The 25,776-nt window shown below is 39.4% G+C and overlaps 3 protein-coding genes across 5 annotated transcripts in view; 1 reads left to right on the top strand and 2 right to left on the bottom strand.

Moving 5' to 3' along the window:
• Positions 1 to 810: 810 nt before the first annotated feature.
• Positions 811 to 14,603, bottom strand: fyb1b (FYN binding protein 1 b). 3 transcript variants are annotated; one of them, XM_086052683.1, is made up of 23 exons: positions 14,434 to 14,603; positions 11,212 to 12,151; positions 10,032 to 10,146; positions 9,875 to 9,957; positions 9,127 to 9,149; positions 8,944 to 8,996; positions 8,731 to 8,842; positions 8,501 to 8,660; positions 7,420 to 7,540; positions 6,563 to 6,582; positions 6,351 to 6,423; positions 6,201 to 6,281; positions 5,781 to 5,821; positions 5,527 to 5,590; positions 5,350 to 5,449; positions 4,129 to 4,291; positions 3,967 to 4,000; positions 3,855 to 3,886; positions 2,521 to 3,783; positions 2,039 to 2,136; positions 1,553 to 1,607; positions 985 to 1,083; positions 811 to 890 (listed from the first exon to the last, which is right to left on the bottom strand). In XM_086052683.1, the coding sequence occupies exons 1-19, from the start codon at positions 14,434 to 14,436 to the stop codon at positions 3,761 to 3,763; spliced, it is 2,241 nt and encodes a 746-aa protein (XP_085908809.1). In that variant the 5' UTR covers positions 14,437 to 14,603; the 3' UTR covers positions 811 to 890; positions 985 to 1,083; positions 1,553 to 1,607; positions 2,039 to 2,136; positions 2,521 to 3,760. The 3 variants fall into 3 exon arrangements, with proteins under 3 accessions (XP_085908809.1, XP_085908808.1, XP_085908810.1); XM_086052682.1 differs by having other exon boundaries at positions 2,932 to 3,783; XM_086052684.1 differs by lacking the exon at positions 6,201 to 6,281 and having other exon boundaries at positions 2,932 to 3,783.
• Positions 2,195 to 25,776, top strand: part of nnt (nicotinamide nucleotide transhydrogenase) — a 58,050-nt gene continuing 34,468 nt past the window's right edge. Inside the window, exons 1-2 of the mRNA XM_086052680.1 lie at positions 2,195 to 2,446; positions 9,863 to 9,964. The gene's annotated coding sequence lies outside the window, so the exon portion shown is untranslated. The remainder of the gene's footprint in view (positions 2,447 to 9,862; positions 9,965 to 25,776) is intronic.
• On the bottom strand, positions 17,105 to 23,847 carry ccdc80l2 (coiled-coil domain containing 80 like 2). The gene is made up of 12 exons (XM_086052685.1): positions 23,577 to 23,847; positions 22,610 to 22,698; positions 22,358 to 22,528; positions 21,538 to 21,689; positions 21,076 to 21,396; positions 20,149 to 20,368; positions 19,923 to 20,070; positions 19,152 to 19,288; positions 18,881 to 19,029; positions 18,383 to 18,486; positions 17,608 to 17,688; positions 17,105 to 17,415 (listed from the first exon to the last, which is right to left on the bottom strand). The coding sequence occupies exons 1-12, from the start codon at positions 23,845 to 23,847 to the stop codon at positions 17,105 to 17,107; spliced, it is 2,154 nt and encodes a 717-aa protein (XP_085908811.1).

Raw genomic sequence — 25,776 nt, 5'->3', positions numbered from 1 at the left:
CGGGTGCAACACAGAAAAAAAGTTGAGCGCACCAGTGCAAAAAGCTAGTCGAGAGCACTGATTGAATAAATTTTACTGTCATAAGAAAAAAGTTGGAATAAATTTTTTTTTTAGGAGAATACATTTGAATGTCATGAGAAAAAGTCATAATTTGCGAATTTAGGAATAGCTGTAATCCCATTTGAAAAAAAAAAAATAGGCTATATTAAGAATAAAAGACACCATTTTCTGAAAAAACTTTTTCTTTTTTTGAGAAAAGTTAAATGAGGATTGTCATTTTAGCATAGCTGTAATTTTATTGGTTGTATAACACTGTTGAGAACATCAAATTACATTTTTTTTATAACTGGAATTTATTCTTGTGTAACATTTAGACCAACCTCAGTGCCATCAAGCCATATGTAATTGGCATACCTAAAAGTAAATAGTGAGTGAAGTTGCTTGTAACAGCAGACACTCTCAAGAGTTTTTCAGAGAACTACCAAACAGAAAATAAATGTATCATAAAGTGAAGCTGGTGACCATTTTAGACTACTTTAAATGCTGCATGTGGAACAAAGATCCAAATAAAGCATATTCTTAATGTGTTGAACAATGTCACAACAAAATTAGAATAGAATTGTGAGCAATGATTGCATGCCGACACAAGGCGTTGGATCCTTTAGTAGTGCTTCTGTCCACACTGCACTTTTACTACTGGCGGTTGACCCCAATCGTGGGATTATTGCTGCTATACAAGGCCAGGATTACAACCGGCCTTTAAATGAAGGACACCAACATGCATCACAATAAACACTCCAACAACCCAAGTGAAAATAACCTTCTTTTATTCAATTTGGAACATAACAGAGGGTAAGTGATAGCTCACTTGAGGATGGTGTCTGAATTAGCTGTGGAGACAGAAGGGGGGTGGGGGGGTTCGGGGTAATTGATATCTGGAAATAATGACGTTTGGCGAGTGATAATGTCATCGTCGTTTGCTACCTTCAGCCAGTTGTTTGGCAATGCGCTCCTGCTCCTCTCGGGCCTTCTTTTCAGCCTCCTCCACCCTCCGCTCTTCCTCTGCGATGGGCTTCAGGTACTCTGAATAGTAACAATGTCGTAAACCCTTATTATCTCACAATAATTAACTATTTTTAATGTAGAGGAGAGTCATTGACCATGGAAATCTTAAATAAAACCTTGGTGGAAGTGTTAAAACAAAAAAAAGAAAAGAAACGAACTTAATGCTCACGTTGTACAGTACTCTCTTTTTTTTAGGGGGGGGGGGGAGGCGCACACAATGACATCACCCTTAAATAAATAATTACCGTTATACACTTTCATGTGTACATTTGGTGGACTCAAATGATAGGTTGCGTAAATGATCGTTACTCGTTCCACATAAATAATGCACTCTGTAATTGTACAATTTGCATTTAATCTTTGAGAACCGTTTGGTTTTAAACTTGTTGGAATCAAATGTTTAACTTTAATAAATGTGCAATACATTTTAATTGCATAATTAGTTACAACGTTTTATGTACTGAAAAGAAGTGGTTAATAAACTTACCAAACCTCTGTTTGCCATAAAAGACGCCGAGCAACAGGGCAGACCATCGGGCCGTCTGAAAACATCATCCACGGCATTGTGTTAATAGAAATAGCACCATAAAGTTTCACATTTTCCTTTCAGCAATCCAAAGCACTGTAAAAAAACACGCTTGTAAATTAGGCCGAGGTCCACTCTGACCATCCATCTGATCAGTTTAAAACTACGCACAAATGAAATTACCAAAAGAAAATATACACAGATCTTATAAATGTCGTTAACGACAGAATATGGGTGGTACTTTTCAGATATATTCCGTGTGGTTTGCATATTTACCTGTAAAACACCTCAATGTCATTGTACAATGATACTAGGGACAGCCTAGTTTACAATGCAACGAAAATACAACCGTGACCGCCCAACGCGTCATATAACTTATGACAGAATGTTAACGGAACGAAAACAAAAAGAGTAGCATTAGAATCCCTTAATAAGTATTTGTTTTACCTTAATGAGCGGCGACACAGCTACAGGGGGAGTCATGGTGAAGACAAGGACATTCACTTCCGCCCTTTTCTTCTTCTATTCCGGTGACTCAAAGTGGACTGGACACAGCGCCCCCCACTTTCAGTCTGAATAGTGTTAGTGCAACTACTACAATTGGACCTCAAGCACAGAAAAAACGTTCTGTACCTAGTTTAAACGTTAGCTGTGTAAAGAACAACGGTTTTATTTGATAAAGTTGCTAAAATATTTTTCATTTTATCTTCCAAATTCTTGCTGGAAACGGCTAATGACAGCTGCTTTGACAGGAAATTGATAGCGCATATCAATACAGTTTTGTAAAAGTAAAATGAAGATAAACACGACGGAACAGTTTAAAAGATGCTCAGCCTGGTTGACAGTGGCAACAAGGTAAAGAATTGTGCTTATCTTTCAATACATTTATGTTTGTGATTAGATTTTGACCTTAATTAATCACACCTTACCTGTGTGAAGGCAAAGCAAGACAACTTTATTTATATAGCACATTTCATACACAGGGAAACTAAGCAACTCAATGTGCAACTCAATGTGCTTCATACAACCAAAAGCATAACACCGAAGTACATTTACAAACACAACAGCTGAAGAGTATTCGCAGCACAGAGTTAACAAAACTAGCTTAGGCTATCAAAATGACAAAAGAACATTGACGATATTCAAGCAAATAACTAGCAAATGCTTGCAACTAAAAGATTTACAGACATTGAAAACCATTGTTTGTCAGAACCATCACAATCCGCAATCCACGATACTGAGATAATATAGTCTGAATGGTCCATGCAAGCACTGAAGTTTGTTCATTGAGAGGCTCTCATTACTCCATACAGGGATAGTGGCAAAAAACAACAACATACCGATAAGAATGTTTTCAGCGAAAAATAAGACAAGTTGTCACTAATAGTGGCAACGTAAGATGGCTGCTCTCTGGCTTTAGTCTACAAACTACAAGTCTATGTAGGTTAAAGAAACATAGATCCATTAAAAAATAGCACTTGTCATTATTAAGGTGATAGATGATCTGGAGCCTATCCCAGCTGACTTTTGTAAGAAGCAGGGTACACTGGAATGGTCGCATGGCACATATAATAGAGACCTTTCACGTTCACACTTAAGGACAATTTAGAGTCTTCATTGAAGAAAACCCATGCAAGCATTGGAAACGTGCAAACTCCACACAGGAAGGCTTTGCAGCCAAAATTCAAACCCTGAACCTGAACTTTGAGGTTGCATGCTAACCACTTAATGCGTTAAAGAAACAATAACATTTACGGAGAGAAGTACGAATCAAGTTTTCTGAAAAAGAGTTGATTCAGGCTTGGTAAAACAGTTGGGAAATGCATGTTCTAATCATTTATATCAATACAGAGAGAGTTTTTTTTTTAATATATATTTATTGAACTAAAAAAAAAAAGACAGACTTTTACATTATTGTATGTCACATAAGACTATATACATTATTTTAGAGTCCATACCACATTTAAACTTGTAATGGCATCTTGCAGTGAAAGTTACCAAAGCATTATGTGTACACAAAGCTGAGAACATTTAAAAACAAATCCCTCACATAAATTAAAATGAAAAAGGTGTAAATACTGCTGTCTTTTGTATGATCAAAAAAATAGCCAAAAGTTGAGTGATTTCCAAACACAATTAAATAAAATTTTGCACGATGTACGGTGCTCCTCATTCATTGTCATAGATGCAATCTGAGGGGAAGATGCCATCATGATTAAAACATCCTTTCACTTTGAATTTTAGATTGACTGGAAAAACATACCATCGCCGATATCATCATAAATGTCGCCGTCGCTGTAAACAAACAAAAAACAAGTCAGCTCTCTTATTTACTTGTTCCTCCCTGTTTTGCTATATGTGAACTATGTACTCACTCCATGCAAATGTGGCACATTGAAACATAACCAACTGCGAGGGACAAACACACACATATTAGAAAAGACCATCAGTAATGTGAGTACAGTATGATGATGAAAAAAAAAAAAAAGGGACATTTCCAGTTTTTGTAATGTGTCCCAATACTTTTGTGCACTCACACTTGCCCTCCTGGTTGCGACAGATCATTTTGTTGTCCACGGGCTTGACAATCACATCGAGTTTCTCGCCAGCTTTGACTGCCAGCTCTTTGAACCCCCACTTTTTGCTCACCACAGCGGGGCTGACGGTCACCTGATACAGGGCCTGGATCTCACCATCATACTGAAAACACATTGCAGTTCAAAGACATCCATTTGTTAGAGGGAATACTTTTCTAAACTTTACTGTCCACGAGTGGCACAAGAATCCAACATCCCTGAATTTAGGCACTGTTATTAAGTCCATACTGAAATGCATAAAGCATTAGTGCCCCACTGAAAAGTTAAATACTGTACATACTTTGAGGATAAAGGTGCAGAGTTTTAAGGAAAAAAGTTGTAATCTTATGAAAATAAACTAAATAATTTTTGGGGAGGGGGGAATCAGAGAATATGTATGAGAAGAAATAAAAAAAAAAAAATAGAACAAAGTCTTAATGTTACAAGAATGAAAAATACCCATCTTAATACATCACATTTTTTTTCTTTTTCTTTAAAATAAGAACAAGATAACAAAATATTTGTTCAAGGAAAAAGTTGCAATCACATAAAAAGAAAATTATAATGTAGGCAGAAAAAAGTTATATTGGGATTTTTTTCATGACAAAAGTTAGGTTATTTCTTATGGGGAAAAAAAGTAAGCTCTTTTGATACGATAGTGTAAAAAAAAGAAGAGATTTTTAGGAGACAAAAAAAGTATTTTTGCATCAAATTGCGTGTGAAATTCATATTCTTATGACAATAGAGTGCTGTAGTTTTATACACTGTATATATATATATTTTTTTTTCTACAACCACAAAGTCAGAATATTACCGGCATGAAGTTGAAGATGCTTTTTTTTTTTTTTTTTTTTTTTTTAAACAGGAAAAATTAGGAAATACAAGTGATTTTATAAGAGAATAAATTCCTAATCAGTATAAATCCACTTTTTCTGTTGTTTGAGAAAGTAGTCATAGCATTGCGGGAATAAAGTGCTAATAAAACTCCTAGCAATCCTATCCTAAATCTGACGCTGAGTGATAATGTCAAGTTGCACTTCAGTCCAAAATAGTCACTTTGTTTTGTTTTGTCACATCAGCACCAACATCAGTGCTGTATCAACACTCCAGACTGTTTGTTTCGCTTCAGTTGGGTTCAGTTTCAATGTGGCCCTAACGCTTGGATGGATAAGCAATACAAACTTTGAACTTTTTCCTGAAGTCTTTCTCTTCTTTCTCAAACTTTTTCGTCTTCTTTGGGTCCGTCTCTTCTGCCTTGCTTTTTCCTCTCAGGGATGGAATACTGAGGAAACAAAACAGACGAACATGAAAAGGCTGCTCCGCGAACCTGCGAAAACCCGTCGAATTTCAGCATTGTACCTGCTGATTGGTGGAAGAGGCGGCTGGTTTTGGGCATCGACGTCATAGTAGAGCTCATCATCAACTTCAAACACATAAAACAAATCTCTGAAGTCTCCTTTTTGATTACACATAGATAATATATACTCTCTATATCCTAAACATAATAAGGATGTATGGATAAACAAAAGACCTAAATCATCCTTTTATTACAATAAAATGCAACAAATATCCATCAATTATACTTTTTTTTTTCTTTTTTTTTTAATAAATACCTGCATTTTCCTCAGCTGTAAACTGGCTGGGTGGAGGAAGTCTGGCACATCAGAAGAAATGAGAATACATTCTAATTACATTGTAAAATATGGCTGATCATACGTATGCTGCGAGATCATCACATCACTCGGCTTGATCTGTTTGGCAGTCGATGCCTCAGTTTCAGGATGAGCAGCATCATGCATCAGTGACAGCAGATTAGTGCGAGCCAACACAATTAGTTGATTGAACACAAGCATCAACATTAGCCTCATGCGACGGTAATGACATCATCAGTAGTTTGCAAAGAGAAAGTGACAAATCAACACAAGAAGGCATCATCTCCTTCTGTCGGCCTTCGAGTCATGGCATGATAGATTATGTTAAAGGTTGATGGATTAACGTGCGAGAACCGGTCTTACTACTGAGTGCATTTTTACACTTTAGTGCTGACTGGACGTCGCTCAAAAATCTTCAGGAGGCCGAGCGACTTTGTAACAGACAACCTGGGCTGGAGGTGACTGAACAGCCAAAAAAATGTTTTTAAACAATTTCTCACTTAATAGTGTCAATCGTTTGGCATTTCCCACCTCACATCCAAATCCGGATCAATAACATCATTATATAGTTCGTCATCTTCTTCTGGGGGAGGCGGTAAATACACTGCCGGAAAGAAACAAATTGAATTAGATCGGTCACATTTGAGCACATTTTAGGTTACATGTTGAATTTGGAATTATTATAATGAATAATAAGTAGGGTTACATTATAGTTAAAAATGGAAAATGTTGAGCCATGTTACCTCCCTGTCCACTGATTCCACTGTGGAGAGAAAACAGGTTGGAACATTATATCAAAGCAATTATTTTTGCAACACCATGTTTTTTAGATTATCATAATTATTAGGGTCTGAGTATCAGGCCATGCAAAGACATTCATTCATTCATTCATTCCATTCTACTCATTTGCATTGATTTTTCTTTTTTTAACCCTAAAATAACAGCGGTTTGGCTTCCCTTTTTGGTGGGCTTCAGCATGCCAGGATAGAAGGTATGAAGAAACAGTAATCTTGAATTCCTTTTTTATGCATTGAATAAAACAGAAGTGAAAGGATAAAAAAAATGCCCAAAATACAATGAAACAAATGGCCCCAAAACATCTGAGCTGTGTAGATCTAAAAAAAAAAAAAAAAAAAAAAAAAAAAAAAAAAAAAAAAAACCTTCCGTTTTTGCCATGATAATGCACTTTTTTTTTTTTTAATAATCAAGTGACATCTGAACCATTTGAGAGAGGCTCATACCTTTAAAACGAGATATTTTTATATTATTTTGTTATTTAAAGTGCTAACTTTGTCATATCGTTGTTAAACAGTTATTTTCTAAGCATATTGAATCAACATTTATTAAAAAAAAATAAAAATACTGGCCTTTGAAGAAACTCTGAGATTTACACTGTTGGTTTATATTTGTATTTATTAAAGCCCGGATTCATTTGCATATTTGTTGACGATTTAACCACCGAATCCATTCGAATGGTTTATTAATTGTACTTTTGCCGAAAAACATGTCATGATAGTCCAAAGAATTAAAACTAGCAACCCCCCTCCGCCCGCGCACACACAATCACAAGCTTATGAATAGTTTGAAAGTTGCTTGCTACCTGCTGTCAGATGAGGCCACGTCCACGTCGTCGTAGACGTCAAACTTGGAGCCCTGCTGGGCTTGATGAGTCTTCAGAGTGTTGAAGTCAATATCCACTGAGGTCGTCTTCACAAAGCCAACTGACAAAGGAACAAGCAACTTTTACAATATCGTAGAAGAATAAAGAGTAAGGTCGGATTTTTTTTTTTTTTTTTTTTAAATGATGAAATATTAGGAGGATGAAGTCGATTTTTTATTTCATGAAAATGTGAATAAAAAATAAAGTTGGAACTCCCGATTTTATTTATTTTTTTTTTTATTTGAGAAAAATGTTTTAACTTACATGAATAATTGTTTTTCTTTTTGGAAAAAGTACACATTTCACAAGAAAAACATTGCAATCTGATACGAGAATAAAGTCATTTTTGGTGGCATTACACTGGGCAACACAATATTTGGGTGCGGAATCAAGTTTTTGAGCCATAGATCAGGGGCGGAGTCAGAATGTGGCCAATGGGTGGGCCTGGAAAAAGTCAGGGTAGACCTGAATATTTCTCTCACTGAGCACAATCCTCCTGTCCAGACACATCGTATATTCAAATAAATGACCAACTGAATCACAAGACAACCACAATTGTGCCATTCTAAATATTCAATGAAAAAAAAAAAAAAACACAACGGAACACAAATTTAAAAATAATTTAATAATAATTTACTAAAAATTTAGAAATATATATTTTTTCATGAATGTCACTGGGTGGGCAGTCTGTCGATCTGGGTGGGCCTGTGCACACCCAGGCCCACCCATGGCTCCGCCCCTGCTAAACGTTCCCCGTTTTCTTAAAAAAATATGAAATAAACACTAGAAAAATAGTTACAACCTTTGAAAACAAAAAAAAAAGGCATAAAATGAAATAGAACTGACAACGGTACGCCCGGCATGGTTACAAGCTTAAGAGAAAAGCCAGCACAAATCCTCTTAATTCCAACTATGCTAGCTTTCTCTTTGCAGATGTTGACAGGACTGACCTATTGGGAGCTGCACACACCTCTCACTTTTAATTTGGAGTAATATTGCGTAGGTGACAAAATCAACTTACTGGTGCCATCCTGTTTTCGTCCCAACCATTTCCCCTCTGGGTTGCCTTGAACTCGAATTATGTCCAGACAGTCGCCTCGCTTCAGCGCTAGTTCAGTCTTACTGCCTTTGCAGTCCACGCGAGCTTTGACTTGATGGATCACTTCCACAGGGCCCACAAGCTGACGTGCAAAATAGGAACAGCGAGAGAGTTACATTTGTTTGCCAAAGCGTCAAGAGCTTGTATTTCACCTTGAATTTCTTTCTAGCGTCTTGTTCTTTCTTCTCCCGACCCTTCTGCTCCTTCTTCTCGGCCTCAAGTTGTCGTTTCTCCTCTTTCTCTTTCCTCTTCTCGTGTTCGTCCCTTTTGACGAGTTGGCACAAGAGCATAGGTGACGGGCGGGCAGAAAACAAATTTTAAAAAAATCGGAGACTTGTCCATCCTCATCTAAAACATCCTCTTACCATGCTTCATCAAGAGGCTCGTACATGTCGCCACTGTCGTCATCTTGTTCTTCCTGGGAAGTGTGGGCACAAATTTTAAAAAATGGCAAGCAAACCTTGAATTATGTCTGTTGAGTATAGTTTCAATGCAGCGAACGTTTTGAATTAGCATCTAATTGGAAGTAGGAATTAAGCATCTGTCACCTTTGGCCTCATGCTTGGATGACCTAAGGGAGCCACAAAAAAAAACAAAAAAACATTCAAAGTGTGAAAATAAACGCAAAGAGTTCAAATTGACATGTTCCAAAGGACATGGTTTACTATGTTGGAGTTTGTCATCTAAATGCTTTCTGGCATAGGGTTGCACAAAAGCAGGAATCGATGGATCGAAATGAACATGAATTGAAAAGTCGCAGAATGATCTGTGACAGGAAATTAAATGTAGTAGGGGAAAACATATCTTGCGGTATAAATATGATTAAAAGAAAATGGAATCCTTTTTTTGTTGCGCTGTGAATGTCTCACAAGCAAGGTTATTGAATCCAACGGACTATGAGAAGAAAAGCCATATTTTCTCAAAATAAAGAGACATAATTTTAAAAATCATAATATTATGAGGAAAAAGTTATAATTTTATGCGAAATAGGCACAGTCTTTTGGGAAAAAGTGCCTTTTTTAAAGTTGTACCTCATAAAATGTTCATTTTTACGGGAAAAAAATACTTTCAACATCTCAATCTTTAGAGAAATTTTTTTTTAAAAGTGTGAAAACGTTATCTTGCAATACTGTTAAAACCTTACAAGAACTGTCATAATTTTATGAAAAAAGCTGTTGTATGAGATTAAAGTCATAATTTATGACTATAATATTGTAATTTTACAAAAATACTTAATAAGATAACAAAATGGGTTGCCATCTTGACACGTTTGATGCTTTCCAGTGTTGACCTGACCTGTGGACGGCGGTAGAGGAGGAGGAAGCGAAGAGTTGATCTTCACGGCATCAACATCGTCATAGGATTCTTCCTGGTGCACACTGCAAGGTACAAAGTTTAAGATTGCAAGAAGTGTGTGTGTGTGTGTGCGCGTGTGTGCGTGTGCATGCATTACAAAGGCCGTGGAGGCAGACTTGGAAGTGCACTTTGAGGCGGTTGAGGCCGGTTTGTGCCATGGCTACCAGAGGCTGAGGGAGTTGGGGGCGCTGTTTTGTTGGAAGTGTTATTTCCTGTGACAAAAACAATTATTCCGTTTTTATGTACCCGTACGTATGATAATACAGTACATTGAGAAAATCCTTGCAGACCTGAAAAGCACTCCTAACGGCTTTTAAAATGACATATGACTTGAGTAGGTTTGTTGCACATCGATTTTTGACTTTTTAGTCAATTTTGATCTCCCATATTCCCTTTCAAAAAGTCCTACTTTCCTTAAATGATTAAAACGACATTTTTTTTTCTATCATGCCGAATAGTTCATCACTATATTTGCCAAGGATAGCAAAACTCTCAGGCAATAATTGATACTGACAATGCAACAATAAATGTGTAATTTAAAGAGGGGTAATACTAGGGATGGGTACCTTTCGCATTTGAACCAGTTTGGTTCCGAATTCTCGCGAATTATCAATATCATAAAATGACATGGCATTGCCTTGAAGAACATCTGAGGCGTAGCCTACTATCCGATTCCTCTGATGTCGTCCATATTCTACAATAATCTTGACATGAAATTGCACTTGAGGGCATAGTTGCGAGTCATGTTACTGACTAAAATGAACCTGAACTTTGGTTTTCACACATGGCAGGAAAATAAGTGATCTGATTAAGGTGTGTGTGAATTCGGCCTTATCTCATCTGTCTATAAACAGCGTAGCTCTCGCTCGAAACTCTCCCTGCTTCCTTCTACCCAACTTCCCCATACGGCAAAAACAAACTTAGCCCGTGGAGGCGGAGCCAAGAGAGAAAATGGACAGTGAAGTTGACTGGACAAAGAGAGGAAGTCAATACGTGACTAATGCAAACCTTTAAACGACTGCTAAGTCACTCACTCGGAATATAACTTTTTTTTTTACATTTATGACTTGTTTTAGCAGTAAAACCAGAATTAGGGTAAAGGTGAGCCACATGTCCTACAAACATAATAATTGAATTAGATCCCGCACACCAGGGTTCCTTTGTCGAAATTTGTCAGTCCATAGGATTTTTCCAAATTAATGTGGAACCTAAAGTGTTGAAAATGGCTCGCTCTCTTACACGATGAAAGTTTAATGATTTTGCAAACTCCAATTTACCGTTAAAAATCCCCGCAGCTCTTCTGAAGTCATCCAGGTCTACTTTGGGGGGTCGTTTAGGTTTAGCAGGAGCAGGGCCCAAAGTGAGCGTGTTTGGGAGTGGGTTGCGTTTAGGGTCCGAAGCGGAATCACCATTAGTGTTGGTGCTCTGAATAGAGGCATTGGGTGGAATTCTTAAACTGGGCTTTTTACTGGCTGGGGGTTTCGGCGGAGGGACGGTGGGATTGGCACTGGGAGGCGGTTTGGTGTCCGCGTCCACACTGAGGTCTGACTGGGACTTGTTTGTCTCCTTATTGAAAGCCTCTTGGGCTGCAATGAAGTTTGATGGGGGTGAAGGTTTGTCCGTGTTGGGCTCACTCTGCTGCCTTAACCTGACAATGCTGCTGTTGGGTTTTCGGTGCAAAGGAGGTATTTTTGGCGGCGCCGGGTCGGTTGGCGAGTCCCCGCCACCCTCTTCTTTAATCCATCTTGGTTTGGATTCTGTGGGAGGTGGTTTGGGACCGAGAGGTTTTGGGTTTGAAAGGCTTGTGCTGAGAGGTGGCTTGAGGGTGGGATTCAGTATGGGACTTTTTATTCCATGAGACTTAGCTTCCGGTGACTTTAGAGGTGTCTGCCCTCTGTCAAATAAAGTTTTTTTATTAGTAGTCTCATCCAGGGTGGTGTTAAATCTACTCGCCAGTGCTTTAGTTTTGTTTGCTCCAAGCACCTCTGTGTCACTTTTTGTTGCGCTTTTAAGGTAGGAGGAGGGTTTAGGCGGTAGATTTAGAGGGCCGCCCGAGAGACTCTCCAAGACTGGTTTCTTGGATGGTATGGCGGGACCAGATGAGAGGGTGACGTTGAGCGGCGTTTTGTATCTTGGTGACGGCGAGGAGCTGTCATCAGCACTTTCAGCGTTGGCTTGAAAACGAGCCATGATGGCCTTTACATCGGCCTTCTTTTCCTGGAACCAATGGGAAAGAAAATGGAGATGGAGTTAATAATAATGCACAAATAATACAACTGCAGGCAAACGCCACAAAAGTCATACAATTTGGAATTATATTCATCCATTCATTTTGTAAAGCGCTTATCCTGTTTAGGGTCATGAGAAGCTGGAGCCTGTACCAGATGACTTTGTGCAAAATGCAGAGTACACCCTGGACTGGTACACAAACAAACAACCACAGTCACATTCACACTTATGGACCACTTGGAGTAGCAGTGACACTTTTGTTGCAGAGGCGCACTGGACTCCACAGTCAAAGAAACAACACAGTACCCGTACAAGGAAGTGCCGATAAGAGTCAAGGACATAAAGCTGCTGCTGCTGTTGTTATGGCAGCAATGTCATTGCAAAACGTCTGCGTGCCCTCACTAATACACAACTTAATAAATCATTGAAATCGTCTGTATAATGCATGGAGAAAATGAATGTAATGTAGGAGTAATTGGTGGTTGAAAAAGAGTCACGTTTTCTTATTGTGGAAGACCACCAAAACGCAAAAACACGAATCACTGAATTGAATGTATTATTATTTATTATTGTTGTTGTTTTTTAACTATATTTTTCAAGCAATATGAAACAAAAAAAGCAGTAGTCAAACTAATTATGCAGTTTATACCGGTCATAATATTGTGCTAGTGCCACCTAGCGCCCCCAATATTTTAGTAAAACTGAAAAGCAATTATTAAACAAAAAATGGCATTCAGCAGCACCCATACCCTTTGCAAAAAAAAAAAACAATTAAATAAACAATTCAACGTCTTTTAATCTACTTGCATTAATAAACACCGCACCCCAAATCCTTTTGTGACATTACCTGACACCACTATTGTTTTTTTTAACATGTATTCTTTGCATAATTTGACATTAGTAGACAAAATATACAAATAATCACCTCACCTCCAATAAACACCTGATTCTCTCTGCAGTAGTGCATATAAATACACCCATGGCTTCTTCTTTTTTATAAACACCACACCGTCAATTAATCGCCAGGTTTGTGGCCCCCTTGCATAACTCAAACTGCACCTCAAAAGAAGACAGTTTAAAATCGAAAGTGCTGCAAAGCACACTAGAGAAGCTAAGCACTTATTATTTACAGTATTTCATATTGTTAGGAGCATTTGTACAAATAATAAACACATTAGTCCCAATAAACATTTGATTATTTTTTAATTTTTTTTTAATTTGTGGAAATAAATGTCCCGTGCCTAATCTGGTCCACCGGATTTGATTTGGCACCTCGGGCGAATGTTCCAAATGTAAACATAAACACCACATGTCAAATAAATGTCTCATTTTGTGGATGTAAATAAACTAAACCATTTTATTCAATTCAGATTTTTCAAGCGATATGAAACAACAAACAAAAACCTAACTTGGCACAAACCACTGTTATGTTGATGTTAAATGTTTAAAGTTGGATTTTACAGTACAGTTTAACAATGAGGAATATGTGACCAGTTGACAGCTGAATCAAAACTCAAATCACCGAACATGGATGAGACGGGGCACAGCATCCACCTGCCGCTGATGCCAAAATTCCACGAGCATCATCAACAAGCTGGAAAATAAAATCAGTCGAAAAATACCCTCCGTCACGTGTCTCTTTCTCAACCCAAAAAAACCCTAAAATTACCCAACATGTGTTGCTCCACTAAGTTGCGAGTGCCTCTCGGACTAATGCAACATACCTTTTACACAAACTATAGCCTCATAAAGACAATAATCACCTTTCTAAATGTCCTTTTTTCAGATTTGCACACAACAACTCAATGCATGCATGGAGGACGTTTATGGTCATTATGCCAACTGGTCAAAACCTCAATATGACGGATTACTGCATAGAAATAGTTAATAACCTATCTTTGGAATGAACTTGTTTGTGCCATATAGAGATAGGAGTCAGGCACTCTGGTCAGCGCAAAGAGGAAGCAAACATTTCTATTTCCAGTTTGATGAGAGGTGACGACCAAAGTTGCACAAGCAAGAGACACAAAAGTGAAACAAGGTGGCTCAATTTTTCATATTGAGTCGAATATTCAATGAATAAATAGAGGAATCATCTCATTGACCTTCAACGCTTGTAGATATTCAAATAGGTGCCGTCTAATTGCGCATTTGCCACTCATGAGTGAATAGTTCAAGTAGCTGCGGACTTCATAGTTATAATAAGTTACAAAGTACATTACATGTCTCAGCAGTTGTCTGCTGTTTTTAATGTAGTTTGAGGTACTCACCATGTTGAGGACAAGTCCCGCTGGCCTCTGCTGTGTCCGGTGAAGTAGCTGCTGTGTGCGTGTGTGTGTGTGTGTGTGTGTGTGTGTGTGTGCGCGTGTGTGTGTTGGTGTACCTGTCCAAGTGAGACAGAGAGCCTACAGAGCGTGAGTGGACGTCAAAGTTTGGTAAAGCATTGAGTTGTGAGTGTGAACTGCTGTGGGTTAGGTGTCGACTACTTCCTCTCTCGCTCTGTGCTGTGTGTGTATGTGTCACACTTTCTTTTATCTCGATGTGCTGATCTCATGGATTTGCTTGTCGCTGGCAACTTTGCTTCTCGCCCGTGTCCAGCAGCTTGGGACCAAGGACAAGACTAAAAAAAATGTTCCCTTTAGTCAGGGGTGGGCAACCTATATGGCCCGTATGCCTTATATGGGCCTGGGAGCATTTGCTCTGATCTGAAAGTATAGGAATTAATAAAACTTCAGATGAGGAGCCCCCAGCCCTCCACCCAACACAAAGATACACGTTAGTATAATAAAAATGCGTATGAATGGTTTTAGGGCAAGGCCAAATTCGGACCAGTGGGTGGTAGAGCTCAGAATCGCACCCAAAATCTGCGTTAGTTAATCGTTTACTGTTTAAGCAGTGAGTCTCAAATTAACTCAAATGGGTTAATAATTTTACTTTTGCCATAAAAAAAACAAAAACGCGACAAAATGAAAAATCCAATTTGATCATAATGGTAAATGTAGTGCACTTATATAGCGCTTTATCTACACCACATGCTTTACCAAGCCTCATCACTTTTTTTTTCACATTTCGGAGTGTAACTGAGGCGTTAATGCAGCCGTGTCAACCTGTGGAAAGGTTTTCCTTTTTAATTTAAATAACTTAGTTTAAACTCCATGATCCCTCGCCGTACACTGGCCAACGGCAGAAAGCAGTGTTTGTTCGCATTTGTTAAACTTTTAAATCCATTCGCAGTACAAGCTAGCAACATGGTACAAGCTAGCTAGCGCTAAGCTAACCTGGAAAGGTTTGTCTCTCCAGTCCAACGTCCAAGTTTGCAAACTCCCTTTGTGCTATGATGGCGTCAGAGGACAAAAGCAAAGTAACGACAAAGGCGTTGATACACTGCCTAGATGGCCTTTATTGACAGACATTGCCTCCTATTTTAGATATTTATTCTTATACAGTATTATTATCCGATATTTCATCCCTATGTTGCCACATTCTTCTCTGTGTGAGAGTTTCGTCTTGTAAAAACACTCTGACTGGTCAAAGTTTAACGTCCTTCACATTCCACTCAACAGTATTATTGTTATTAGCGAGAACAGATGTAGTTCCAGCATCAACATTTGGCAGCCGTGTGTAATTTTTGTTTTATCACTCCAAACTTCTCATTGGGTTCCTTTTGATGCAGATTTCCAAATGAAAATGGGGCATTTTGGAAGCTATCCTACATGCGGAACGCCTTTATTTAGACAAATAAATATTTGGAATTATATTAAATAATGTTACCGTAATACTGCAATCCAGATTTTGAGTGAAACGGTGACTTAAAATAACAAGAACTAAAAGCGATAAACCTAGGCGGCTTGGATGTAACTTGCCAGAACATTGTGGAGCAATTAGATATCAGAGTCTACTGGAGTGATAATCGTGAAAGACAATGTCTCAAAAGATCATGAGATTAGTCCAACTGTGCGCACGGGTGGGATTTTCTTTCTTTTGGTATTTTCCTAGACTCTCAGAGGTGGAAGAGCACGTTTGCGCCTTTGTGGGATGGAACATAGCCAACTCCTGGCCAATGGAAGCAACTCACCTCTTTCGCTTTAAAATCAGGGCGGTCGAGGCGCACACAGTGCTTGACCTTGCGGAAGCATAAATTGACTCGCTGGGGTCCGTGCAATGAGATTGTCACGCGCAAAGTGCATATATACAGATAAACTGCAAGACGTCCCCTTGCGGATGATGTAGTTCAACAACAATGTGACGTGAGCAATTGTAACCATCTTGCACTCCCTTTCGTGTGTCCGTTCTGTGACCCCTGGCCCCGCCCCACTACCACCCAGAGTTGTGCCGCACGGTCAGGGGGGCACTATTAAAATCTTTTTAAGATGATAATGATAATAATTCATTCGGTGAATTGATTTTTCAATGATTCAGAAGGACTGTCCCACTGTCTACCTGCGCCTCGTTCTAATCCACTCAAATCACCACCTGCGCTCCACCTTACTCCTGGCTGTAGGTAGTCTAAAATGAAGTCTACTTTTGGTCACCAAATTGCCAGATGCGCAAGGGGCGTGCAAACGGATACATCACAATGCTTATCGAGACACAGCTCGGTCTCCCTAATTCACAAACAAACTAAACTAGACTTGAAAATGAAGATGCACCCGTTTTTACGTCAAGAGCATGGGCGCCTGCCTATGAAAACAGGTCCCCTTGTGTCAAAATACTATAGCTATGATGTGATTAAGTTTATTATTATTATTTATTCATTTATTTTTACTTGATGGGAAAGGGGAGACATTCATTTGAATCAAGTGTTTATTAATCTCAAGTGTATTATATACATTATTCCAATATTTGTGGAAATTATCATCATTATCATTATCATTAGTTCTTACCGCAAAGTCAGCATTCATTGAGGAAAATTGTGAAAAGTCTTTGGTTTTCGAATGTGTCTCATTGTGAGTGGTGATGATCTTCCCCGTAACCATGGTATTGTTCCCCCTCGCCTCCTCCTCTCCCATGCATCTCCGGGCAGTGGATCCCGAGCCGTCTCTGCAGCTTCTCCTCCTGCAGACGCAGCTCCATAGAGTCGACCAGGTCGTAGACGTTATCCAGAGACCACATGGGTGAGGGGAACCACGCCTTTACATCGCCATCCTTGCCCACCACCAGCATGCTAAAGTAGTCCTTGCTGATCTTCAGCTGGTCGCGCAGGTTATTGACCACAACGCGGGACAACGGCTCCACTTCACTCTGACTGCGACCTGGCGGGATAGTGATAGATGTACGTTATAAGATAGAGAATGGTGATTATATAAAAACGAAAGAAATGTGCAAAATTGACCAACATTTTTACAAAAAAAAAAGGTAATTCATGATATTTATTCCAAATGCATCCACAAAGAAACCAAACAGGGAAAATGCGATGACAACCGTAAAACAGTAAATGCAGTCACCATTGAGAGGAAACAGCTCAACAGTCCCTGAAGCTTTGTCCCCAACCCCGGTTAGCTTCAACATGGCAATGTGACGAATACCTGAGAAAAGCAAAGATAGGTCAGGCAAAGCAAAGCAGATTTATTTATATAGCACATTTCATACACAAGATAACTCAACATTTAAAAGCAAAGTAAAGAAATAAAAACTAGCTTTGTACAATTACTAAAAGAACATACTACAAGAACAAAATGTTTGAAAACATGATTTTAAAAATGGTTTGAAACACCTCAATCATAGGTATGGGGGAAAAAAAGCATAGCAAGTACAATTTACTTCACTTCTGTTGGTAGCTGATTCCATTTGCGTGCAGCATAACAGCTAAATGCCGCTTCACCATGTTTGCTCTGAACTCTGGGCTCCACTAATTGACCAGAGTCTGCAAACCTCAGATCCCTACTGGTGTTTTATTCAATTTGCATTTCTTTAATGTATTTAGGACCTAAACCAGTCAGTGATTTATAGACACATAACAGAACTTCTTTTCTACAGATAGCTGGGAGCCAGTATAAAGCCTTTAGGATCGGAGTAATATGTTCTGATCTCTTTGTTCTGGTCCGAACCCGAGCTACAGCGTTCTGAAGAGGTGCCTGCGTACGGCTGGCCTGAGCGTTTCTGGCAGTGTCAATCAAAACTCGGCATTACTAGCTCTGTAAAGGCAGAATTTTGGATGCGGCTGTTGTATTGGCTCTTGTTAGATTGTGCCCCTGAGTGTGAGTGTGGCGTATCACAGACCAAGTTGACATTCTTGTCCATTGAGAGCAGACAGCTGCTGTTGAAAAGAATAGTCATCCTCAGCTGGAGCGGAGACGATCAGTAGTCTCCTCTTCGACATGAACCTACAACGGTTGAGTCAGTCTCAATGAGGATGATGTTTTGTAACAGTTAGGTAATTTGTCGTTTGCTAGAGCGAAAATCGGGCCTAATTTCAGCCTAATTGTCAGATGTCTCTAAAAGATGTTAGAGGACCAAAAAGCTCAATGCGGATTTTGTTAGTTGACACAAAATCTTTAAACATTGAGACTGCGGAGAGTCAAAGGAGAGCGTCTAACTTTCCGGCTGCAAGGATAGTGGCTCTCTTTTCATCAAAGTTTCTATAAGAGGTTGAGCAGTTCTAAAAAGGATGACCACTGTTCGATTCCCGGTCATATGTAGGATCTCTCATATTAAAAAAAAAAAGTTAGGATGTTAAAAATCGGTTGTATGTGTGTGTGCGTGTGTACTCAGCTTTACCTGAGCAAGGAATTCTCTGCTTTGGATTGCTTGTCACCTCCGCACGCTGGAGGACTTTTACTTTCTTTTTCTTTCTCGGGGCGCCTTGAGGGAAAGTTGTCGATGTAGTCGAATACAGCGAGGCTTGATGGAGGTGCCTCAAACACTCTCTAGGGGAAGAAATCAAAATTGGATGCAGCAATCCTTGTCCCAGGACTTAATCAGTACCTTAAAATATTTTGTTAACTTTTGGAATTCGCACAGAATCAAAATTTAAGACGGAATATCTTACGTTGGGCCCGATGTCGTAGTCGGTGACGGTCATGGAAAAAAGATCAGAGGAAGACAAACCCAACTGGGATCGCAATAATGAGATCAGGCCTGAGTCAGTCGACTGCTCTGGTAGCTCAGTGAATGGAGGCTCTGACTCTTAAATACAAATAATACAAAATTCAGTCAGTGACTGGACACTTCATACACCTGCAATAACTTTTGCACAGCTAGAAAACAACTACATTTAAAAACAATAGTAAATAAACATTGATGCTTATTTGACAACATTTCCTGTAGACGTCATGAAGTTGTCGCCAAGTACAATCCACCCCATTTAGCTTCAGTGACTTCTTTACGTCCTTGTTTAATCAACTATCAATCCCACACAATTGTCAAAATTGCTAATGATTATTTAGTCCCTCACTCGATCACGGTCGTTAGATCTGATTTTGATAGGAGCCAAATTGGGTTGGCATTCTTTCATTATAACATTAATGAGCTTGTTGTGAAAATAATTTCACAGGACTTCTTAAAAAATAGGGATGAAAAAGGAAGACACAATTACTACATTGAGAAAATGAGGACATTTTTGTCATATTTTGCTGTGGGAACCCATGTAAATTAAAAAAAAACCTTTAAGTCTATTAGAATGGTAAAGCGTGTGCCTCCTTTTGTGTAATTTCCTACTAAACAAGAGCAATTATAAGTATAATGGATTAAAAGGTCCTTATAGTTTTATTTCAATAATTACAAATGCACAAGTACCACTAAATGTGCCAACCCTTCCTACCGAGTTGGTGGTGCTGCAACGTGAGGGTGCCTTTGCCCACGATGGTTGCCACGGTGACCTTCCTGATGGCCAACTCACAGTGCTGCTTCTCGTTCTCGGTGCTCTGTTGCACGTACAGCGTTGCTTCTTTGCTCGGGGTTGATATCAGCTTCCGCCATGAAAACACACACACACACACGGTCACTATAATCATGGACCCTAAGAAGGAAGCTTAAGTGTTTATTACCATCAACCTTCTCTTCCCCTTTAAATGATCCAGAAAGTCTTTCAAGGCAGTTTTATCCTTCTCACTTGCTTCTTTACGAGACTTCTTTCCTCTTCCTTTCCCTTTCTTTCCTTTTTTCCCTTTTTTCCCTTTGCCCTTTTTTTTGGATTTGTCTTTTTCCTCATTTTCCTTTTTACTCTCCTCTGGTTTTTTGGTCCCTCCGTTCAATGTGGTGTCAGGCCTGCAGAACAATAGAATGAAGGGACAAAGGGGACATATTATGTAAAGTTGACTTTTCAGGTGCTTGTGTACAAACAGGGCCCGGGGGTGTGGTTACATTAGGCAGTGGTGGCTTCACGTAAGCGCCATTCATTTTCAGACTGGACCGGAAGGCGGTGAAACACAACAAAGCCATCATCCGTACTTGCTATTGGCCCAGCATCATGTTGGGTGGAGTAACGGATAGTTTCAGTAACACAAGAAATAATGTGTTTCTGAAGTTTTTGATTATTGGGGTACGTTGACAAAAACGTCAAGCGAAATGCCAGTCCTTTTTAAAAAAAATTGGCAGCTTCTACATCAATACGAGGATGGCTAAAATCTAGGATTTAAAAGCTAAAAGGCATAAAAAAAAAAATCCATATCTGATTTTTCTTCTGGATCCAAGGGAACAAAATAATATTGTATTCAAGAATCTTAGTTATAAGGTTTGTATGCATAAATTAAGGCAATTTAGAGAAAAATTAAATTGGATTCAAGTATTTAACCTTAGAAAAAACATTTATCTATCAAAAGAAATCAATTTGATGTTAAAAAAGTGTAAATGGCAAATGGGCATAAAAGCACAACAAAAAAAACAAGGCTCATTAAATTGAACTTCCTTGTTAGTTTCTTTTACAATTTTTGGTATTTGAGAGTATATCCAAAATAAATCTGAAATGAAATCACCTTTCTTTCTTCACTTCCTCTTTTCCTGTTGACACATCAGGAGAATGGTGTGCATTGTCCTTTTCCTCTTCCTGTTTGCCGCCACCACCACTGCTGCTGAACTCCTTTCTCCTCTCAGCTGGCACCTTCCAAATAACAAACCTAGACTTGCCGCTCAGAATGTCCTGGATCTTACTCTTTAGCACCGCCTTTTTGTCCATCGGGGTCTTTCTTTGCAGCGTCACCACAAAGGTCTGGTTGCTTCGCCTCTGAGGACTCAGAATGATCCTCTTCTTCATTTTTTTCCTTTTCACCACAACTTTCTTTTTAGTGCTTTCACACCTGGGAATTTGTGAAACAAAGTTAACAAAAAAGCTTGCCGACTAATTGTATTAATTGTGGTATTAACACATGACCTCTTAAAACCCCACATTCTGTATTTTGTATAATAGTCCAAAACAGGACAAAGTGTTAACGCAGAACCTCAGGTTGGATCCTTTTCTGGTTATCTTCTCCAACTTCCTCATGGGCAACTGATCAATGACCTCCAAGACCGCCTCTATCCGAACCGGAACGGGGAACCGTTCACTGACCCTCAGGTTTTTTTTCAGCACCAACATGTTAAACGCTTGGTCCTGAAGCCAAAAAGACAAATTTGCCATTAGACACAAGGATATATCATCACTTTGTAAAACTATAACATATTCTTAGCTGCCTGAAAACTTATCCCATGTTGCTAAACCACAATATCTTATTTTCCTTTCAGCTTGGCCTTTTGCGGGGTCACCATAGCACATCATCCTTTTCCATCTATGCCCATCTTCTGCATCCTCCTCTCAGACAACAACTGCCCTCATGCCTTCCTTCGCTTCAACTATCAACATTCTCATAGGTCTTACCTATAAGATCTCTTACCTCTCAGATCCATCCTCATTATCTCTCCTCTAGATGTGTCCAAACCATCGGAAGTCTGTTCTCTGTAACCTTCCGAAGGTCTTCAAAAGATCTAACATTGCATGTCCCTCTGATAAGCTCATTTCTAATTTTATCCAACCTGGTCACTCCAAAAGAGAACCTCAACATCTTCATCTCTGCTTCCCTTTATCTCTTCAACACCCACTGTCTCTAAACCGTACATCATGGCCACTGCCACCAATGTTTTATAAGTCTTCCCCTTCATACAAGAAGAGATGGTTTTCTCTGACAATAGCAATCCAAAGCCCAATTTTTCATACAGCTCTTTGTCTCTCTGTGATCTCCGAGAGCTTCTCACGATGCATTGACAATTGTATTTATTATTTACCTGGGTGAGCTCAAGATAGTGCAGCAGCTTGGTGACAGTGTCAGGGTCCAATGTCTCCACTGTGGCCTCTCCTTGTATGGTGGTCTTCTGGATCCTCCCTTCCATCATAGCATTTTGGATGATGGTGACAATGAAAGTGTCTCTTTCAGCTAGACGGCAGTTTAGCGATTTCTGACGGAGACCAAAAACTTGTAAGCACATGATGGGGTGACAAAGTGCACAAAGCCCATTCCTGTTTTATGACTAAATGACCTGATTCATGTCTTCCAGTTGTTTCTCCATCATACGGAGGTAGTGGTCATTGTATGTGGGGGCCGTTATTACCCACAATCGCTTTTTACCTGAAGGCAAATAAAATAAAATTAAATGTGCGGGCACATATACTCACTCACTCACTCACGCAACACCGCATTGACCGATTAGACCTTAATATGCTTCCTCTTGAGCCACTCTTTTGTTACCCTGGAAGTCTGTTTTGGGTCATTATCATGATGACCCATATTTAGTGTTCTTGCAAATGTAGTGCAGTTTATACCCAAGATTTGACAGCACATGGCTCTGTTCATTGGACCATCAATACGCTAAATTCACACTGTACCTTTTGTAGAAAAACAGCCCGAAAACCATGTTTCCACTTCCATACTTGATTGTGCACTCTAAAAAGAGTTGGGTTAAAAATAACACAATTTACCTATCCACTACTTGGGTCAATTTGACCCAACTCTCTGGTTTGTTTTCTGCAAAAACAACCCCAAAAATGCATCGTTTTGTTCAAAACAGCCAAATTTGGGGTCAAATTAGTGGATCGGTCCATTTTTGATCGAAAATTGTGTTATTTTTAACCCAACTGTTTTTAGAGTGTGGGGATAGTGTTCTTCAGATCGGAATCACATTATTTCCATCCTTGTTTGTTACCTGGTAGCTCAATTCTGGTTTGATCTGACCATAGAACTTTCACCTTCTCATGCCTTTTGCTGATGGTTTTTAAACCTATTCCAGCTTTGTGCAGGTCTGCAATTTTGTCCCTTACACATTTTGCCAGCTCTTTAGTATTTTCTACGGTGGTAAATAGATCAGGAGGTAAGACACTGTTTCCCAGCTCTCTTGGCTACATGTGCCTTCCAAATAGAGCATGACTACTCAGGCAACCAAATGTTACAACAAAGAAACAACCGACGAAACATGCGCCCGCTTCACTTGATTCATTCATTTTGCTTGCCTGCAAAGTCAGAGAGAAAATCTAACTCAGGAGTGAGGCTAAATGACGATCCTCCATGCTCTCTGCTGTTGTGTCCGTGGTGTCTGTCTTCATCCAGTCCCAGTCCCAGCTCCGTTCCCGAGGGGAGATCCGAATAGTCTCCCCATTCCTTCACATTGGGGTCCTTGGACTTGCTCGAAGTGACTTTCCGCCGTGCAGCCGACAAGCTTGGGTGACTGAAGCTCCACACGGCAACAACTAGAAGCCAGTGTGTGCAAAAGCGGCAAAACATTCTTACTGGTTGGTTAGCTGACTCATAAAATTCTCAAAGAGACATCTATTTGGACAAAGCGTTGCTGGAACAAAATGTCACACTAAAACAAGTAAAACTTAAAAATATCCAAATATCAAATATTGTTGTAGTCGTCATTAAGCTGAGAAAAATGGGGGAATACAAACGCAAAAGGACAAAACAAGACTTGACGTGAGACCCTCAAGTCTGCAGACAGAGTGAGGACTGAGACCTTCCTCTTTCTCCACATAGACGCCTGGTTCACATTAAAGCACAGGCTTGTTAACATAGCTGGAATTTTCTTCAAAGACTTGTGTGCCTCACACACACATGCATGTACACACACATGCACGCACAACCTCGACCATCATAACATATCTATACCAACATACAAAACACTAATCAACAGGATTAATTGACGTTTAAGTATTATATTGTGTGTAATTGACTATTAGTGACCTCTTAAGCAACACAGTACACAAATTGGCTGCAGCCATATATATATATATATATATATATATATATATATATATATATATATATATATATATATATATATACACATTAGGGGTGTAACGGTTCACAAAAGTCACAGTTCAGTACGTACCTCGGTATGGGCGTCACGGTTCGGTACGGGTTTGGTACAGCAGTAAGTCTCAAATGAATAAGAATAGTTTTTTTTATTTTTTTTTATTTAGTTTTAACAGAGAGCAAGCTACAATTCAATTTGCTATAAAGCAAAAAACATTCCCTGTTATAAAATCACAAAATAGACTTTGTATATTTGATTTGGATAGGGGCAGACGGCTCCTCTTGCTCCATGCTTTCTCCCGCACTCGCCATTTTTCTTCTACATTTGTTTTGATCTATTTCTTCTTCGAACAACAAATGTGGCGGTCGCTTGGTCTCAGGCGTTGACTTATTTATTTATTTATTTTCCCCCTATCAGACGTTTTCATCGCATTACTGCACGCACCGAACCGTGAAGCCCGTACCGAGACGGTACGGGACGAATATAAAAACCGTTACACCCCCTAATACATATATGTCTATATATGGCGGCATGATGGTTGACTGGTTGGCACATCCGCCTCACAGTGCAGAGGTCGTGGGTTCGAATCTGGTCCCGGCCTTCCTGTGTGGGGTTTGCATGTTCTCCCCGTGCCTGCGTGGGATTCCTCCGGGTAGTCGGGTTTCCTCCCAAACTCCCAAAACTCGCATGATAGGTTAATCGAACACTCAAAATTTGACGCTAGGCATGAGTGTAAATGTTTGTTCGTCTGTGTGTGCGATTGGCTGGCAACCAATTCAGGGTCTAACCCGCCTACTGCCCGAAGACAGCTGGGATAGGCTCCAGCACTCCCCGCGGATAAGCGGTTTGAATAATGCTTATTATATGATCATTTGAATCAGGTGTGTTGCAGCAGGGATACATCGAAAACATGCAGGAGGACTGGAATTGCGCACCCCTGGTCCAGTCCAAAATTAAAACAAGTATGGGGGAATGAAAAAAAACAGACCACACTTTTGCAACACCTGTGGTGGCATACATTTCCCACGCTGTTCCTTTATAAACACCTTTTATTTTCATGATATCACAACAGGTGTGGCCGTACACTTACAGTAGCCTGCCTACATTTTTACACAGTTTGCATGGCCTCTGACCTGAGCCATTAGTTCAGGTGGAGTCAACATGTTATAAATAACTCTTCAGGGCTATGCATGGGTCAGAGTGTTTATGAAAGGGTCAAGCAGCTCAACGTTGAGGACAATGATCAATCTCTACCCTACTCTCTGAAAGTAAATCAATGCAGGAAGGACAAAGATCAGAATTGTTTTAAACATGAAATCTGACAGAACGTCCCATGAAGTTGATCAATACTTACATAAATTTGCTGCTGCTGATTATTATTATTATTAAAATGAAAG

Source organism: Filicampus tigris, chromosome 15 (assembly GCF_054856515.1).
Source record: "Filicampus tigris isolate MCC_2025a chromosome 15, RoL_Ftig_1.0, whole genome shotgun sequence".
NCBI lineage: Eukaryota > Metazoa > Chordata > Actinopteri > Syngnathiformes > Syngnathidae > Filicampus > Filicampus tigris.
The sequence above is the reverse complement of the archived record's forward strand: the minus strand, read 5'-3'. Positions and strand labels throughout refer to the sequence as shown.

Bases quoted from the DNA above. Each gene is read 5' to 3' on its own strand.
- fyb1b (XM_086052683.1), bottom strand. The intron at 8,661-8,730 runs GTGAAATACAAG...TTTGCACGTCAG, and splicing joins ACGCTAGAAAGAAATTCAAG to CTTGTGGGCCCTGTGGAAGT. The intron at 5,591-5,780 runs GTATTTATTAAA...ATGTGTTTGAAG, and splicing joins TACAGCTGAGGAAAATGCAG to TTGATGATGAGCTCTACTAT.
- ccdc80l2 (XM_086052685.1), bottom strand. From the start codon at position 23,847: ATGTTTTGCCGCTTTTGCACACACTGGCTTCTAGTTGTTGCCGTGTGG. The intron at 20,369-21,075 runs GTGATTTCATTT...ATTGTTCTGCAG, and splicing joins GAGGAAGTGAAGAAAGAAAG to GCCTGACACCACATTGAACG. The intron at 17,416-17,607 runs GTGACTGCATTT...CTATCCCGCCAG, and splicing joins TGAGCTGTTTCCTCTCAATG to GTCGCAGTCAGAGTGAAGTG.